Source organism: Ciconia boyciana, chromosome 2, assembly GCF_034638445.1.
Source record: "Ciconia boyciana chromosome 2, ASM3463844v1, whole genome shotgun sequence".
Classification (NCBI taxonomy): domain Eukaryota; kingdom Metazoa; phylum Chordata; class Aves; order Ciconiiformes; family Ciconiidae; genus Ciconia; species Ciconia boyciana.
The window spans coordinates 138,364,265-138,380,029 of NC_132935.1; the positions used below are offsets into that span (position 1 = coordinate 138,364,265).

Here is a 15,765-nt window from a genome sequence, read left to right on the forward strand (position 1 = left end):
CTATTAGGCTTAATTTTCTGTTTATGGACAAAATAGCATGTCACTATTATAGCAATCGACTCAAATACCTGTTGTGTTAAATCTTATTTTCCCCCTAATTATTGTCATCCCTATGTAGTAGCAGGAGAAACAAGCTCTTCTATTCTTTGCAGGGGCTGTCACAGTAAAGAAGCAGTCCCGTCACCGAGTCATCATCCAGCTTCCCACCAACGGTGGTCGTGAGTGCCCGGACTCGTTGTTCGAGGAAAAGGAGTGTGAAGCTTCTCCTGTTTGCTATAGCTACAGGTAGTCTAAATCAACCAGAGACAGTTCAGACATGATTTTTCAACTTGCACTACCTCAAAAGCTTGTTGAATTCCACTTCTTCAGAAGAATAGGATACATAGCTAAATCAAGGTTTCAGAACAGATATGTAGACTCAGTTGGGCCCATAGCGAATCATGAGTTCATTTTGTTCCAGTTCCTTTGCAGGAACATTGCAACTACTAAGAATTACTTTCCAAGATAAATCATTCTTAGGAACTATTTTGAAATTCTGTACGATAAAAAAAATATCTTCCTTTCTAAATGATCCAAAGCACTGAAAAGCAGCCTCATCTCTCTAGGACAGCTGAGTTCTGCTGCCATGCTGTGCCATGCACTGTATGCTCCATCTTTCCATCCCCATCAGCCCTGAGATAGTCCACACTTGACAGATCACCTAACGTACAAAATTCTCTGTGTTGACCTAATCTTCACCAGAGAATGCTAAGGACTGTTCCAACAGGTGGGGATCTCCACCATACTGCTTAAGAAAATTTTCGGGCAGTTTTGTAGTATTTGTCTGAGTGGCATGGGAAAGTTAAGATGTACGGCAAGATCTGGCTGGTGATATAGACAAAGTTTAGAAAATTCTGATGTAGTTGGCTGGATTTACTTGACAAAATTAAAAAAAATGAGGTTTTTTTAATGAATAATAAATATGTTTGAATTGGAAGCCAATGTTCTGTTTCTCCAGTGGCTAGAGAAGAACACCTGCTAGTTCCCATGAAACCCCTCTCTGTTGCAGTGGTGCAAATAGAATTTAAGCTTATTTTAGCCCAAAACAAATTGAGATTAAAGAAATGTGTTGCTTTCATCATCTAATAAGAATTATCTTTGCAAATTCATTAGGAGATCACAGTGAATATAACTGAAAGATACAAAAGGATGTAAAACAGCATTGGGAAGATACCAAAATCAGTACTCCAAGCATCAGAGAAATATAGCTCGAGAACTTTTTCTAGTCAATATTAGAGTCAGAGTTTTATCTTTTAAAATGCTGGCTGCTCCTCATCTCTTTAGTATCTTCGGTATCAAATTTTACCTGAGCTAGTTAGTGCATGATGATGTGCTGAGCAGAAGAGTTGCTAGGGAGTGGTAGATGAAGTGATTTAAATTTCATGACACAAACTAATACTAAAAAGATTTTCTGTGTATTTCCTTTAGTATCTTTCTGACCTATACACATGCTGCGACAGATGGACTCACACACAGCTTGGCTCATGCCTTAGTTTAGATACTGGCCTGCAGAGGCAAGTTACAGTGAAACTTGAGGTGCAAAACCATTGAGATAATTTTAAACATGAGAGCAGTTGATGGTTTGAGCTGTGGATGTAGCATTTTTTTTCCCCCCACTCCGAGTAATTCGGACAGCTGTGGATTATTTCAGAGATGTGACAACCAGACTTGCCTGGATTTGTTATATTTAAGGCCTGCAGTATTCTGCAGCACTCAAAGGGAACTTTGTAAAAGTTTCGTAGCAGTTTATATTGATAGAATAATTTAAGCAGCACAATACTGCATTTCTTGTCAAAGCTTTTTGCAAGTTCTTTTTTCTGTGTTTTATTTTGATATGGTCTGGGCCCATATTCACATTGTGTTGGATCTCTTGGTTGGGTCCACATTTGTAAGGTGCTGCCATTCAGCTATCTGAGACCCTAGGTGCTCCGGGATTGCCTGAGGCACCCTCACAGTCATTTAAACCCACTGGCCCAATGCTTTGCTGTAGCTGGGGTCCCTTTTTGCTTCTGATTTCTCCTTTTGGGATAGTTTTTGGAAGATGAAGCTTAGCAAAGGAATTTGTTTGTTGTGAAAACTTTACCCTTGCAATCAGAAATTTGAGAAAACAAAACAAAAATCCTAAGACTTTGCTCATTTGACCTCATCTTTGTCTGTAACTCCAAGACTTGTTTGTGCTTCAAGCAAGGCAGAATTGCTCCATTTGTTGTTGTGTTGCAAGGCAGGCCTAAGGGAGGGGAAGAAAAGACCTGGGGAAGAGGAAAGAAGGAAAAGAGAAAGAAATGCACTAACACCTATATGTGACAGTATTTACTGCCAAAACACACTCCCAGTACTGTGTGAACCAGAAATCAGCCCTGGAGTCTTATCTCTGGAGTGTATTTGGGAAACTTCCACACATCTTTGCTTCACTGAGATAGGTGGAAAAAAGAAAGGAAGGAAGGGAAAGTGAGAAAGAGAGGAGGTTTATTAGGGCGTGCTAGTGTTTAAAACTCATTCCTATTTAATAGGTCCATGTTGTTTTTATGAAATGTTAGTGTCACTTTGCTAAATCCACTTTTCAAATTTTATTATGTCATTTTGTTTACTGGTAAAATACTCTGAGCATGCTCAGATATAAATCCGTAGCAAAGGAGTTCTTCTGTTAAATGGGTATTCAAGTCACATCATTTTATTTTTTTTTTTATAGTATTCTTTTTTGAAATTTCTTTCTCACATCTGGTAAAAGTGTGCTAATGCTTTGTATTAATGTATAATCCTCATATTGTGTTTGTATTCACTGTGTATTTGTTAGGTAATGTTAATGTACATTTGTACTTGGAAATTCTTGAAAATATATATGGTTTGCTTTCTCTTCTCTCCTCCACCTCCTCCTTCCTTTGCTGTGTTCTTAATGGCCTAATCCTAAAAGGAGAAAAAAAGTTAACAGGAAAGAGGGAAAAGTTTACGGTATTGTTACTGTTTGTTGTGAATTGGCTGTGACCAGTTAATAATAATAAGCAATAGCTTACGGTGGTTTCTAATACTATGTAGCACTTGTGCTGTCTCAGTTTTGATTGCTACAAGTTTAGATGGATTGTTTGAAGTTGCTTGTTTCTCCCCTCATTTCAGGTGGAAGACCCACAAGTGGCGCAGGTGCCAGCTCGTACCATGGTATGTGCGCCAAGACAGTCCAGGAGCACATGAGACTTGTGGACCTGGGCTACAAGCAAGAGGTTAGACCCTTTGTTTCTGTCATATATTCCTCAGAAATCTGTAGCTGCACGGGTGTGGGAAATGCCTGAAATTTTAGTCATTATAACCTAACATTAATTTTATCTATCTTTACGTGCATCAGCAAAAGGAAAATACTGAATGCTACTATGGTAGGGTGAATCCTAACCGCTATTTGGCAAATGTTTTATTCATAAAATATCAGTATTCATTTATTTTTAAGTATAGATACCACATTAGTGACTAATGGTATTGTTTATTCAGTTTATTTCACCATCCTTACCCAAAGCAAGTTTGCAGAGGTGCTTGTGGAAAGTATGTTTTCAAAAAGAACAAAAAAAGAAAGGGATGGGTGACATTACATGCTTCTTTTTGTGAAAAAGGTTGTGTAAATTCACCTGTGAAAATGTGACATTTTTCATGTGGCAAGGATGTGAAGACATGTTTATGGTATATCCATTAGACCGAATATAAGACTTTTACTCCCTCTAAGTGTTTGTTTGAAAATTTATGATCGGAGAACCCTACAATAATTTTGAGTTGGAAGGATGCTCCGGAGGTCCCTTGGTCCAACCTTCCACCCAGAGCAGGGCTAGTTTCAAAGTTAGATCCCACCCAGACTATAGCAGGTTGCTCAGGGCCATGTCTCAACATGTTTGGAGTATCTCCCAGGATGCAGAACCTACAGCCTCTCTGGGCATTTGCTCCAGTGCTTGTCCAGTCTAGCACTGCATTGTTTTTTTTCCTAATATCTAAGCTGAAATTTCCCTTGCTGCAGTTTGTGTCTGTGGCCCCTTACCCTTTCACTATGTATCTCCGAGAACTTTCACTATGTATCAGCCTCGAATTAGGTACTTGTAGAGAGCAATGGGAGCATGAGAGATGCAGGACTTTCCATTTATACTGTTAAAGTTCAGTGTCAGCCCATTTCTCCAGGCTGTAACGGTCCTCTGAATTGCAGCCCTACCCTCCAGGTAGGTATTGGCTGCTCCTCTCAAACTGGTGTTGTCCCCAGACTTGCTGAGGATGCTTTCTGTACAGGTTGTTAAAGATGCTAAACAGAATTGGCCCTGGAATTAATCACTGAGGTGCAGCGCTCTTAACCAGCTGCTGGTTGGACTTCAAAACCACTGACCCTTTGAACCCAGTGATTCAGACATTTTTCCACCATTTCTATTTGATAACAAATAATTTTAGCATCCCTATCCAGCTTTACTGTCACCTGTCTTCATAGAGAGTTTTGTGGATTTAACAGAACTGGGTATGTGTGACACTGTTAAGTATAGTCAGGAGACCTTTTTTTAGGTGCATTAAATAAATTCAGTATGAAAATAATTGTAGTTCCTACTTACTGTGTTACAGTAATTGAATCGCTTTGAACTACATCAACCCTGAATTCCAGGAAGGTTTTTTTCTTTCATCTTTTCTGAGTGCAAACTCCTATCCATTAAAACAATATTGGCTCAGCAGATTGTGGAATTCCTGAGCAAGGACACTGCTAACTGCAGAAGTGAAATGTTCTGGTCATTAACTTCCTTGCAGTATTAGAGGAGGTTATGGTATACTTTAAAAAGTCATAGAGTAAATCTTAAGCGAGTAACTCCTACCACTTCCTCAGAAAGTGTTACAGGAGATCAATTTAGGGCTTAACACAAAATGAAACCTGAAGGTATTGCCTGCTAATACAAAAGACTTTTGGCTGTGGTAATTCTTTCAAATGTCTATCACTAATGCAGTCTATTTCTAGCAGCTCTGGAGGATACATTCAGATTACACACTGAGAAAATAAGATTTCTGTCTTTGACAGTAGGAGTTCAGATAGTAGAAAATGTTGTCTTCTGTACTTGCATGGTAGTACCTAAATCTCTTGACTTTGCCTCAAAGTCAGTCAATAAAGAAAGATAGCTAACTGTACTGCATGCAAATTGTTTTTTATTATTCTTATGCGTCATGAGACTTTCCTTTTTTTAAACTGTAATTTTAATCATGTGCAGTACACACACATGCAGAGTAAGTAATACATTATTTTGGAATTACTGGGCATACAGTTTTCAAGTCTGGTAAAATGGATTGGCAGAATTTCCCTCTGGTACTACACAGAGTTTGATCTTGCAAAGGATGATGTATTCAAGCAGTAGTCTTGTTCCTACAAGCAGGTATAATGGAAGTAGCTCTCTAGTGTAATGTGGTCAAGTGGCAGGATAAGCAATCATTAATTAAGAAGCCTGGGAGCAGCTAAGCCTGAAGAAAGCAGGTGGTTTTGGTAGAATTCTGTAAATGTTTCTGAGAACAACTGTTAGAAAGGGGAGATTTTTGTTTGCTTTTGCTTTTATTAAGTCTATCCAATGTATAAATTTTATTGTAGAACTCATGGAGAAAGTTATTTAAGTTGGATAACCGAAGATTATTTATGCCTCAGTCCAAGTATCTAAATATGAATCTAAATATTGTCTAGCCTGTTGCAGTGGTGAAAGTTACAGGCATTAAAAGCAGAACCTTTTTTGGCCCAATATTTTTCCCATTGATGTAAATTATGTAAATTAACATAAAATCTAAGTTTTGAACACAGGTGCTGTGGTTTAGCCCCAGTTGGCAATTGAGTACCACACAGCCGCTCGCTCACCCTCCCCCCGCCCCGGTGGGATAGGGGAGAGAATCGGAAGAGCAAAAGTAAGAAAATTCGTGGGTTGAGATAAGGACTGTTTAATAATTGGAAAATAATAATAATAAATTGTAATGAGAAGGAAAAAAACAAGAGAGTGAGAGAGGAACAAAACCCAGGAAAAAACCAAGTGATACAAACGCTCACCACCCACGGACCAATGCCCAGCCCGTCCCCGAGCAGCAATTGCTGCCCCCCAGCCAACTCCCCCAGTTTCTATACTGAGCATGACGCCATATGGTATGGAATAGCCCTTTGGCCAATTGGGGTCAGCTGTCCTGGCTGTGCCCCCTCCCAGCTTCTTGTGCCTCTGGCAGAGCATGGGAAGCTGAAAAGTCCTTGACCAGTGTAAGCACTGCTCAGCAACAACTAAAACATCAGTGTGTTATCAACATGATTCTCATGCTAAATCCAAAACACAGCACTATACCAGCTACTAGGAGGAAAATTCACTCTATCCCAACCAAAACCAGGACAACAGGTATATTATGTATCATGTCTCAGTGTTTTAATACCTGACAAAGTGTTGAATATATCTTTTACTTTTGTGCTCAGTAATGTAAACTGACATTCTGTATGAGCTAAATAAACTAGTACAGCTTTTCTTCAGATTAAGAAAAGTAAAATATTTTCTGTTTTCTTGAACACCTTTACAATGAATATGACTTGGAAGTAACAGCTGAATTTTTGTACAAAAGTAACTTTCACTTTGGAAAACATACTTCTGCAATTCTAGAGATTATTGGTTGAAGTTTTATTTACCTCGCACCTCAAAAAATTGCATTCTGAACATGGATAGTGTGTTTTATTTGTTTTATATAGGTTATCTCCTACACAGGGCATTAACATATTCCCTTTCCTCTCTTACATTTCAAATTCTGCCATGAAAACAGCCATGTGTGAATTTTCAGTGGTGCACATTATTTTGTTTGGTCCCCTGCACAAGAGTTGATTTCATGCAAGGTACTCACTGAAGGGAGGCTGACCTGAAAGCAAGCATCTGGCTGACTGAGCTCTGCCCTGGACAGTATTAGAAAGATTTCACCAGTTTCTGAAGGAGGACTCTGGAAGAGGGTTTGTCCCCTCTCCCTGCTAATTCTTGGCTCCCTCCTGCATACTTGGCTCATAATAAATAAAGTTTCTACAGGCTATGGAAAACTTTGCATGACAATATGTTCTTAAAAGTTCTGTACTATAAATAATTTATTTAAAGATTATTTTGTGATGTAGATACTTGCTACTACTGTGCAAATCCTTTTAACCACCCAAAAATCAGGAAATACTAAACACTGAAATATGAAATCCATTTGGTATACCATTCTGATACTGCATTTATAATGTGATACTGGAATAAAGATATTTTGAACAGATCATTTAACTGTTTGTTGGTGATTTCTGTACAAATGTTTACCATACTGTGAAAATGTAGACATAGCAGCATTTCTTTTTCAATTGAAAAAGAGTTATCTCTCAAATTTCTGATGCTTATGAATGCAGAAATCACACATTCATTCATCTATTTGTGGTAATTTACTTTTGATGACAAAGTGAAACGATAATCTTATAGAAGTAATCTCAGCCCTTTGGTTTCCTGTGGTTTGTCCTTTCATTTTGTGTCAATACTCAGTAGAGCAAGTAATTGCATTCTTGTATGTGAGAACAGTTCTCAGTTCCTCTTTTCAGTGCAAGGGGATGTTGCCAATGCTATTAGTTTGTCCTATTTCTGATCTGATTGCCTACGGACACTGTAACACGTAACATATCGGCAAATGTGTTAAATAAGAAAGAAAAGGAATGTACACCAGGGAAAAGGCACATCTGACTATGCATTTGTTAGCAGTTTATTTTGAACAAAATAGTCTGCACTGTTCATATTTTAGTTAGAAAGATAAATAAATCTGAAGGAAAAACTAGAAGTTAAAAATCGCTAAAAATGACTGGTTAGGTGTCTGATCTTAAGAATCTATGAGTAACTAAAGCATATGCATGCCTTGCTTTATATCACAGCTTTACTATTTACATTTCCATTCTTTAGCTTTTTTATCACATTGGTCTTCCTTGGCAGAAAAGATACTTGGGTGAATCATAAAGTTTAGTATTGTGATTCACTGTTAAAGACCGCTCTGTTTCTAGCTGTCTTGTATAATGAAGGTTTTGTTACAAATCATGTCAGTTTAAATGAACATGTCACAAAATTAGAACTTGGGTCAATGCAGAGGAAAGAGAATAAAAGGGTTTGGTGGGTTTTTGTTTTTGTTTTAATAACAGATTTTTTTTTAGATTTTTTAAAGAAAAAAGTTTGTTAATTATTCATGCAAATAATGGACAGGTATTTATATCTAAATCTAAGAATAGTAACATAGCATTTAATACCTGAGCAGCAAATTCATTGTTGTAGTCATAAACCTTATTTGAACAAGGCAGATAGTCATGACAATTGTGTTGAATTTCTATGATGAATGAAAATTTGCAGTCGTATCACTGGTAAAATGCCTTTTAAGAGTGGATAAGTAGGGCAGGAATGTATTATAGAATTGCAGTAACTTAAGTCTTCTGTCTCTTGTTCAAAACCCTCAAGAGAGGATATTATGGGTGCATCAGCAAGGAGTTTGAAACTTCCTTTTGACCCTATCCAACAGGAACAGGAAATGTAGAGAGAAGCCATAGTTTACTGCAACAGCATTTATATTGTGTTTATTTTCATAAGCTGTTTCTCAGCTGACAAGAGTAGATTGACCAGATGTCTTGATGAGTCACCTGAAACTGAGGAGGGAGAGGTACAGAGTGTTGGCAACTACAAAATACCCCAAAATTTACAAAAACTAGAACAAGAAAGTAAATGCTTGATAAAGCCAGACTACTAGTATTTGATGGGGAGGTGGGCTATAAAACTCTGTGAGAGGAACCTGCTCCAGCTAAGGTGTGCTAAGAGATACTACTTTGTATTCTTAAGGCTGACATTTATTAGCACATAGATAACTTCAAAGTAGTGGTCTGCTCAGTGAGATAGATTAATGTATGAAGTTTGAAATTGTGAACAACTCAGGCAGTTATGTGTTATGTTATGCTCATATCTTAAAAAAACCTCTGTCAGTAAACCTCAGTTCCAGTGACTTCTGAAGGAACTTAGAAATACAGTTCAAATCCCTTTTGAATTGTATAGGAAAGCCTAGGAAACTTACTTACTAAAATGTCTTGTTTTGACAGTAGCTTCTGCAGATTTAAGTAGGGCTTGTTGGACTGCATCCCAACGCTAGTGAAGAGGACATGTAGCGGATGAGAAGCTCGAGTGCTCAAACTGCAATAGTCTAATCACATCATGATGTATATGTATGGATGCACATGGTAAGGGCTATCCCAGTGACCGAAAAGAGATTTGCAAAAGGATGCACAGCCTGCAATCCTTGCCACCATAAATCTTCCTCAGAGCTTTGTAGGAGGAATGGGATGAAAATTGTGAAATCTGTCAGCATATTCTGTAATAGCAAGAGGAAGGTTATTTGTAAAATTTAAGCAGAAGCTTAGGTAACCTGGCTGTCAGAGAAAATATCTGAATAGCTGTCCTTGATGTCGCTGGGAATCGGCCATTATTAAAGAGCTGATCCCGAGCTCTCACTATTCTTCGTTCGCAGGGTGTATATACAGTTATTTGAAAGACAGTGGAGCAGGGGAATTGGAGGAAGCTTTCCAGGATGGCCGTGAGCACACAAGGAGGCCTTGCAGGCTTGTTTGAGCCACGGGGAGGCTTGGAGGCAGAACTGGTGGTCAAAAGCGCTTTCCTCTCACTGCAGCTAAGCAGGGACGGCAGCCTCCCTCTCTGGCATCGCTTCTGGGGGCGGCGGGATTTGCTCTTGGGGAGTTTCACGCCCTCATTGAAAGCACAAGAAAGGAGACAAAATCATGAAGGAGTGCTGCTCTTTCATGGAGCTATAAGCTCCTTAACATCATCAAAACTTAACAGATGAGAGTGCCCTATTGCCTGGTTCATATTTTAGTCACTGCAAAGGACAACCAGCAGCTTCAGGTGTTGTACTCAAGTAAAAATTTGGACAACAGTGCTCAAGAGCAGTATTTACATGAGAAATTAAATTTTTATTGGCAAAACAAGAGCCAAAAGCTCCAGACAACATTATTCGCCAGAAACACATTGTTATTTTCTTTGGCACATAAAGAATGCTCAGGCTTGTATTTTCACAATATTATTGGCGCGTGCTCCTGATTAAGGTACTTTGTGACAGAAACTTTTCATCATGCAGTGTCTAGTCTGCCGTGTCCCACAGAAAAAGAAATAAACATAGATGAAATCATAGCCTAGGCAGCATTGATAGTAGTTGTAAGAAAAGTTAGTGTGCTGAAATAATGCGTGCCTTTCTAGAAATGAAATAGAATATTTTTGTTGTTGAAAATACTTAACAATTGAAAAAATGGTATCACAAGCGTATTGTAAAACAAAGGGCATAGAGCAAGTTCATTTATAAAATACTTTAATTTTTAGGTGTAAGGGTCACTGAATCTCACATCTCAGTGAAATCTTAGTGAAGTATACTAATGATGGTAACACTGGCAAGGTTTTTATATAAACCCACACATAACAAGACCTGTTAAAATACAGTCTTAGTGTTTCGTTATGCCAACAACAAATATATTATCCTGTAGTCCCCTGTGGCTTGGTGGAAACAATGCTATCAGATAAAGTTTTAATTACATCGAAGTCCCTTGCCTAGAAAATTTAGGCTGCCATTTATTTCACACCTTTCTTCTGGGAGATAATAATTGTTAAATACCAAAACAGTTTTGTAAGTGAATGGTTTCCATGTTAAATTTGATTTTTCTGTTAGCAGTACTCCTGTTTTATGTTTTCATTTAACAATTACTTGGGCTCAATTCAGTAATAGAAGAACCATGCTCTTTCCACTTACTGCTAATGGCTGTAATAAATATAACGTGGTTATATAGGCAAAATAATTAGTCTGGCACTGCATGGCTTTATAGTAGTTGAAGACACTTCTCTGTATAGTGAGTTAATCATCGATCTCAGAGACTTTTACAGAATATAATTAAAGAACCATGAGTTTGATCAGAGAGGCAGGAGATGAGTTTGCCCAAATTAGGTTGTGAGTGGAAAAAGTAACTGCACTAACAGTAAGAGCATTTCAGATGTCAAGTAAGACTTTTACCTGGCCAAAATAATGTATTAATGGAATGTATACAGTTGTCAAAATCCCTACTTTAATGGAAAAATACCCACTCTTCAACAGTCACAAGGAGTATAAACCTTTCAAATTGATACTTGAATCTGTAGAATAACAATAGGAAAATGGAATATAGAGCCAATCATCCTCATCTTGTCAACCAGAAGTAACATGAATTGTTATGGACAGACACTGCGAAAATTAAGATTCAGGAATTGATTTGGTATGCCAAGCTGTCCTCTAATTTGTGTTGTTATTAAGGTGAAATATTTAGGTCTCAAGAATGAAGAGTTTTCCTGCTTTGATTGCTACAGTACAACTGACAGTTAATCTGGAAAAAAAACAAAGGTGTTAATCCTTAGGGGAGCTTCTCACCTGGGTGTGCTTGATGTAAATTAGATGCACTAATATGAGTCTGAAAAAATTTATGACAGAGTGGATAGCTGCCCACGGAGTAATGTTTAATAACCAAGAAAGATGAGGGAATGAATATTGGCTTTAGAAAAACTCAATTTAGCTAGAAAGACAGTATATTCTTCAGTGGACAGTGCTTATGGCCTAGCAAAGGACTAGATGGAGAGGCAGTATCTAAAAGGGATATTAAGCTTTTGAAGAAGGTTATTAAAAGTTATTGGGTTAATCATTGGACCGTCTTTTAGCCCTTGGCTAGGTATAGTTTTCATTGCTAAAAATGGTGGCCTATATTTCCCTGAGAATGCAGTGAAGATAATGCAATTAGTTTTGCTGATGCATGCACATGCTAAGGTCAAACTCAAGACAGAGGATTTAGGTTTGACCTCTGTGAATTTCCACATGGTAAAACTAGTCTGAACTGTATTTTTACCTCGAGGAAACTGATGTGTGTTATTAGCAGAGAAGAGTATCTCACAAGAATCCAAAACCATACCCTAGGCTTGTATTGGAAGATACTGGTTTGACTTGTGTTTTTTCCAAAATATTTGTGTAATTTTAGAAATCCTACAGTAGGTACAGTTAACACATCATTAAAATACTTGTTGTATGGATTTTCAATTTTCAGATATTCAGTTTTGCTCATTGAATTACTATAATTATATCTGAAGAAAAAAGGATTTCCTCATGTAAATTACACCAATAATAATAGACTTTGACAGAATAATTGTATTAGACAATGTACAGCTGGTCAGTTCCCCAATAAGCACAACTTAATGCAGTACTGAGCCTATTACAAACAGTGCTGGCAGCCCTGCTTCAAAGGGCAGTCAAGGATCAGGGAAGTTGTTTGCTTAGCATCTCTGGAAAAACAAAACCCCTTCCCTTTCACAGTGTTTTACCACAGACGTGTGGCAAAAACAATTCACTTGGGACCTTTGGATATGTTTTAGTAGGCACATGATGAAATGGACCATGTGGGTCATCAAGTTCAGCTTCCAGCAGTCATCATGAGGCAGAAATTTAGTTTAAATTTCAGACAAAAAAACTTTTTTCAGAAATCATAGGTCGCTAAACCTTTATAATTACCTTACAACAACCTAAAAAAAGAAAAAGTTTCCTCAAGTATTCTTCCTTCTTCCTTCAGGAGGATGTAGTCACTCATAGCCAGTTTTCTGTTCTGTTTTGAAACTTTGCATTCAAACTGCATTTTTCTCCAACAGTTGAACTTGATTATGCCATAATAGTTCTGTTAGTAAAATTTACATTTTTTTTCAATTCACATACCAATAAAACAATTATTGTCAATACAATTGAAGTGCTATGCTTAAATTATGGAATGGAGTATAATATAAAACATGATGTTCCCTCATAGGTATACAGAATAATATATTGTGTTTGGATGCAATGTTACTGCAACAATTGGTGACCCAAATTACTTTCACAGTCATTATGAGATACTGCATATACTATGTGCTGTCAGATGCCAACAAGCATAAATATAATTTTATTGTGTAAACAACTAGAAGCTTCCAATCTTGCTACTGCATAATAAGTTTTATGTTGTTCTGGGCAAGGAAATAAAATTAGATTTACTGAGGTTTAGGTTAGAATAATAGATAAGCAACCATGTTAAAAAAAATTAAAATTATCCATGAGGAACAATAATAGAGCATTGTTAAATGCTGTATTAAGGAAACAGCCTTATTCTTTGTAAATTGTTATGTTCCAACTTCTTCCTTTTGTGCCACCTGAAGTTTTCTTAAGAAACTATTTTTTTTCTTTTAAGTAAGAAGCTTTTACTCAGGATATGTCTATCCTATTATAAAACATTGTAGCCCTATTAGTGGGTACTCCATCCCTCGCAAACATGCTTTGTCCTTCAACCCTTTTTCAAGACTAAAAATTGCTAAAGAACATCACGGAGCAATACTGTTGTGGGTGGTTAAGTGGTATCCAGAACTCAAATATGTTTCTAAATTTTGTGTCTGTCCCTTTTTCTAAAACATATGCTGCTGATACAGCTTTATAGGTTATACAATATTCAGCTACTTAAAATGGCATTGCAAGGTTTTTAATGTCTGAGTTATAGGCTATATCTGTAGGAAAAATGATAATGTGAAAAGTGGTATAACAGGTGTGGATAACATGGTGCAACCTTTATAATATTTACAGTTGTCTGTAAGATTTTTTTTTTTTTCCTGGTAAGTCCTGATAAATAGAAATTTAAACAGAATCTCAAAAAAGTCAGAAATGTCAAATGTATTAATTTAAGATATAACTGATAGTGAATATTAGGTTGTTGCGTAGCTATTCTAGGCTTTCAGTGTGATTTTGTGGTAGAATGTTGTAGACTTACTAAATTGAATAGAGACATTCATGAAAAAACTGCTGAATTAAACTCCATCCCTTTTTGCTTCCAGCAATTACTTGTCGCAGACAAGACGGAGGACAGGCTGACATCAGTGAGTGCCTTAAATACTCTGGCCCGTTACCATCCTTAACACAGACGTGCCAGATTCCCTGCCAAGATGACTGTCAGTTTACGAACTGGTCAAAGTTTTCTTCCTGTAATGGGGACTGTGGAGGAGTCAGGACAAGAAAACGCACTCTTGTTGGTAAGAGTAACCAGAAAAATAATGCATCTTCTATTAATTATTGCTACTATTTTGATTAAAACCTGCATTGTTCTGAGGTTCCCTTATGACAAGCGAGGAAAGTTTGTCATCGTGGCAGAAAGCAGAGCCAATGTCACTGTCATGCTCTATATGCTGTTGGTGGAACAAAAAAATAACCCCTAAGGAGAACAAACTCCTGCCATACGTCTCAGACTCTTGATCACAGGGAAGTGGCTAGAGGGCAGACGGGAGAACACAGAAGGCCAGGGTTTCTTCTAAATGGAGCGCACACAGTAAACTGCAAAGCAGACCCTTTCTTTTCCTGACAGGCAAGTCAGCATTGTCTGTAGTTCCAGAGAGGTGAAAAATGTAAAGCAGCATAATTAACCAAAAATCTGATCCAGTACGAGGAAATAAAATAAAAAAATCTTTACCTGCATTTTTGTTGAGCCCTGTGTTATCTTTTCACCAAAAGGGCTACAATTGATTGCTATTTAAAAGGTTTTCATATCATGTTTATTCCAAACCCTGATTCTGCAGCCTGATTCTGTGCATAAAGAGGTCAGGAAGGTTGCTGGTTTATCATTTGTACAGAATTATGTCCTTGAGATTATCTATTTGTGCTAAGCATTTAACAAATATAAGAGACAGACCTTTGAGGTTACACTCTCAAGCAATTTCTCTGAGTTACAGCTTAAAATATGAGAATATTTTTTCAAAAGCTTTTTTTTTTTTCCTTAAACCTTATTTTACTGATAGTTTTCAGGCAAACGTTGGACAATTTAGTGAATGTTGAAAAGCATGTAACTCACAAACACTAACTGATTTGCTTAATGGTGTAAAAAGCCAAAGACCTTGGGGTCTTCAACATGATTTAGGTAGTGTGAAGAGCTTGGAGAAGTCCTGGGGTAGGAAATCTCTTCTCTTCATGTCATTCTCAAATCCCTTTCAGTTCCAAATAAGGTTAAACAAGTTTAATTCTACTAAGACAAGAAACTAGATTTGGAAAACTGATAGTGAAAACCAGAGTGGCCACAGACCCTATTAATTATTTGCATTTTGTTGATTTATGTGTGTTTTCTCAGCTAAGAGTTTAGGGAGCAGGTCTGCAATTTGTTTTGATTCCTCGGCAACCATGATTCTGTGCACAAGTTGTATCTTGCCAGCACTGTCTAACCAGATTGAATTCTCACCAGATTGAATTGGGTCCGGTTTTTTGGGGTTGTTTTTGGTTTTTTTTTACACTGAACTGTAATTGAGAAAAAAAATCTTGTTGAAATTACCTTGGAGCTTCCAATAAAAAACTTTTAATAGAAAATCTAGTGAAAGTGGATTTTAATAGACCAATCAACAATCATCTCCCCTTAACAGGATCAGATGTTAACGCACTTGCATTCCTCTTCCTACTGCTAGTCTTGACTACACCAGGACTTCCCTCTCAGGTCATGTTTTGGTGCATTAGAATTACTACGGCAGCTGAGTGCTTTTCAGCCTCTTGCTATAGATCATCATTTTCAGCCTTAAGCTTTGGTTTACCTCTTTTGAACTTCTTAGCTGCAGTCTTGAATGTCAGATTTATGATTAAGCCAGTCCTTTCCCTGGCTGAATGTTTGCTCTCCAAGTTCTTTGC

The 15,765-nt window shown here is 37.4% G+C and overlaps 1 protein-coding gene across 1 annotated transcript in view; it reads left to right on the forward strand.

Annotated features, from left to right (window-relative positions):
- Window positions 1–15,765, forward strand: part of THSD7A (thrombospondin type 1 domain containing 7A) — a 214,159-nt gene that overhangs the window by 154,329 nt on the left and 44,065 nt on the right. Inside the window, exons 11-13 of the mRNA XM_072851481.1 lie at window positions 153–285; window positions 3,151–3,254; window positions 13,941–14,135. Coding sequence (XP_072707582.1) covers window positions 153–285; window positions 3,151–3,254; window positions 13,941–14,135 — 432 coding nt within the window. The remainder of the gene's footprint in view (window positions 1–152; window positions 286–3,150; window positions 3,255–13,940; window positions 14,136–15,765) is intronic.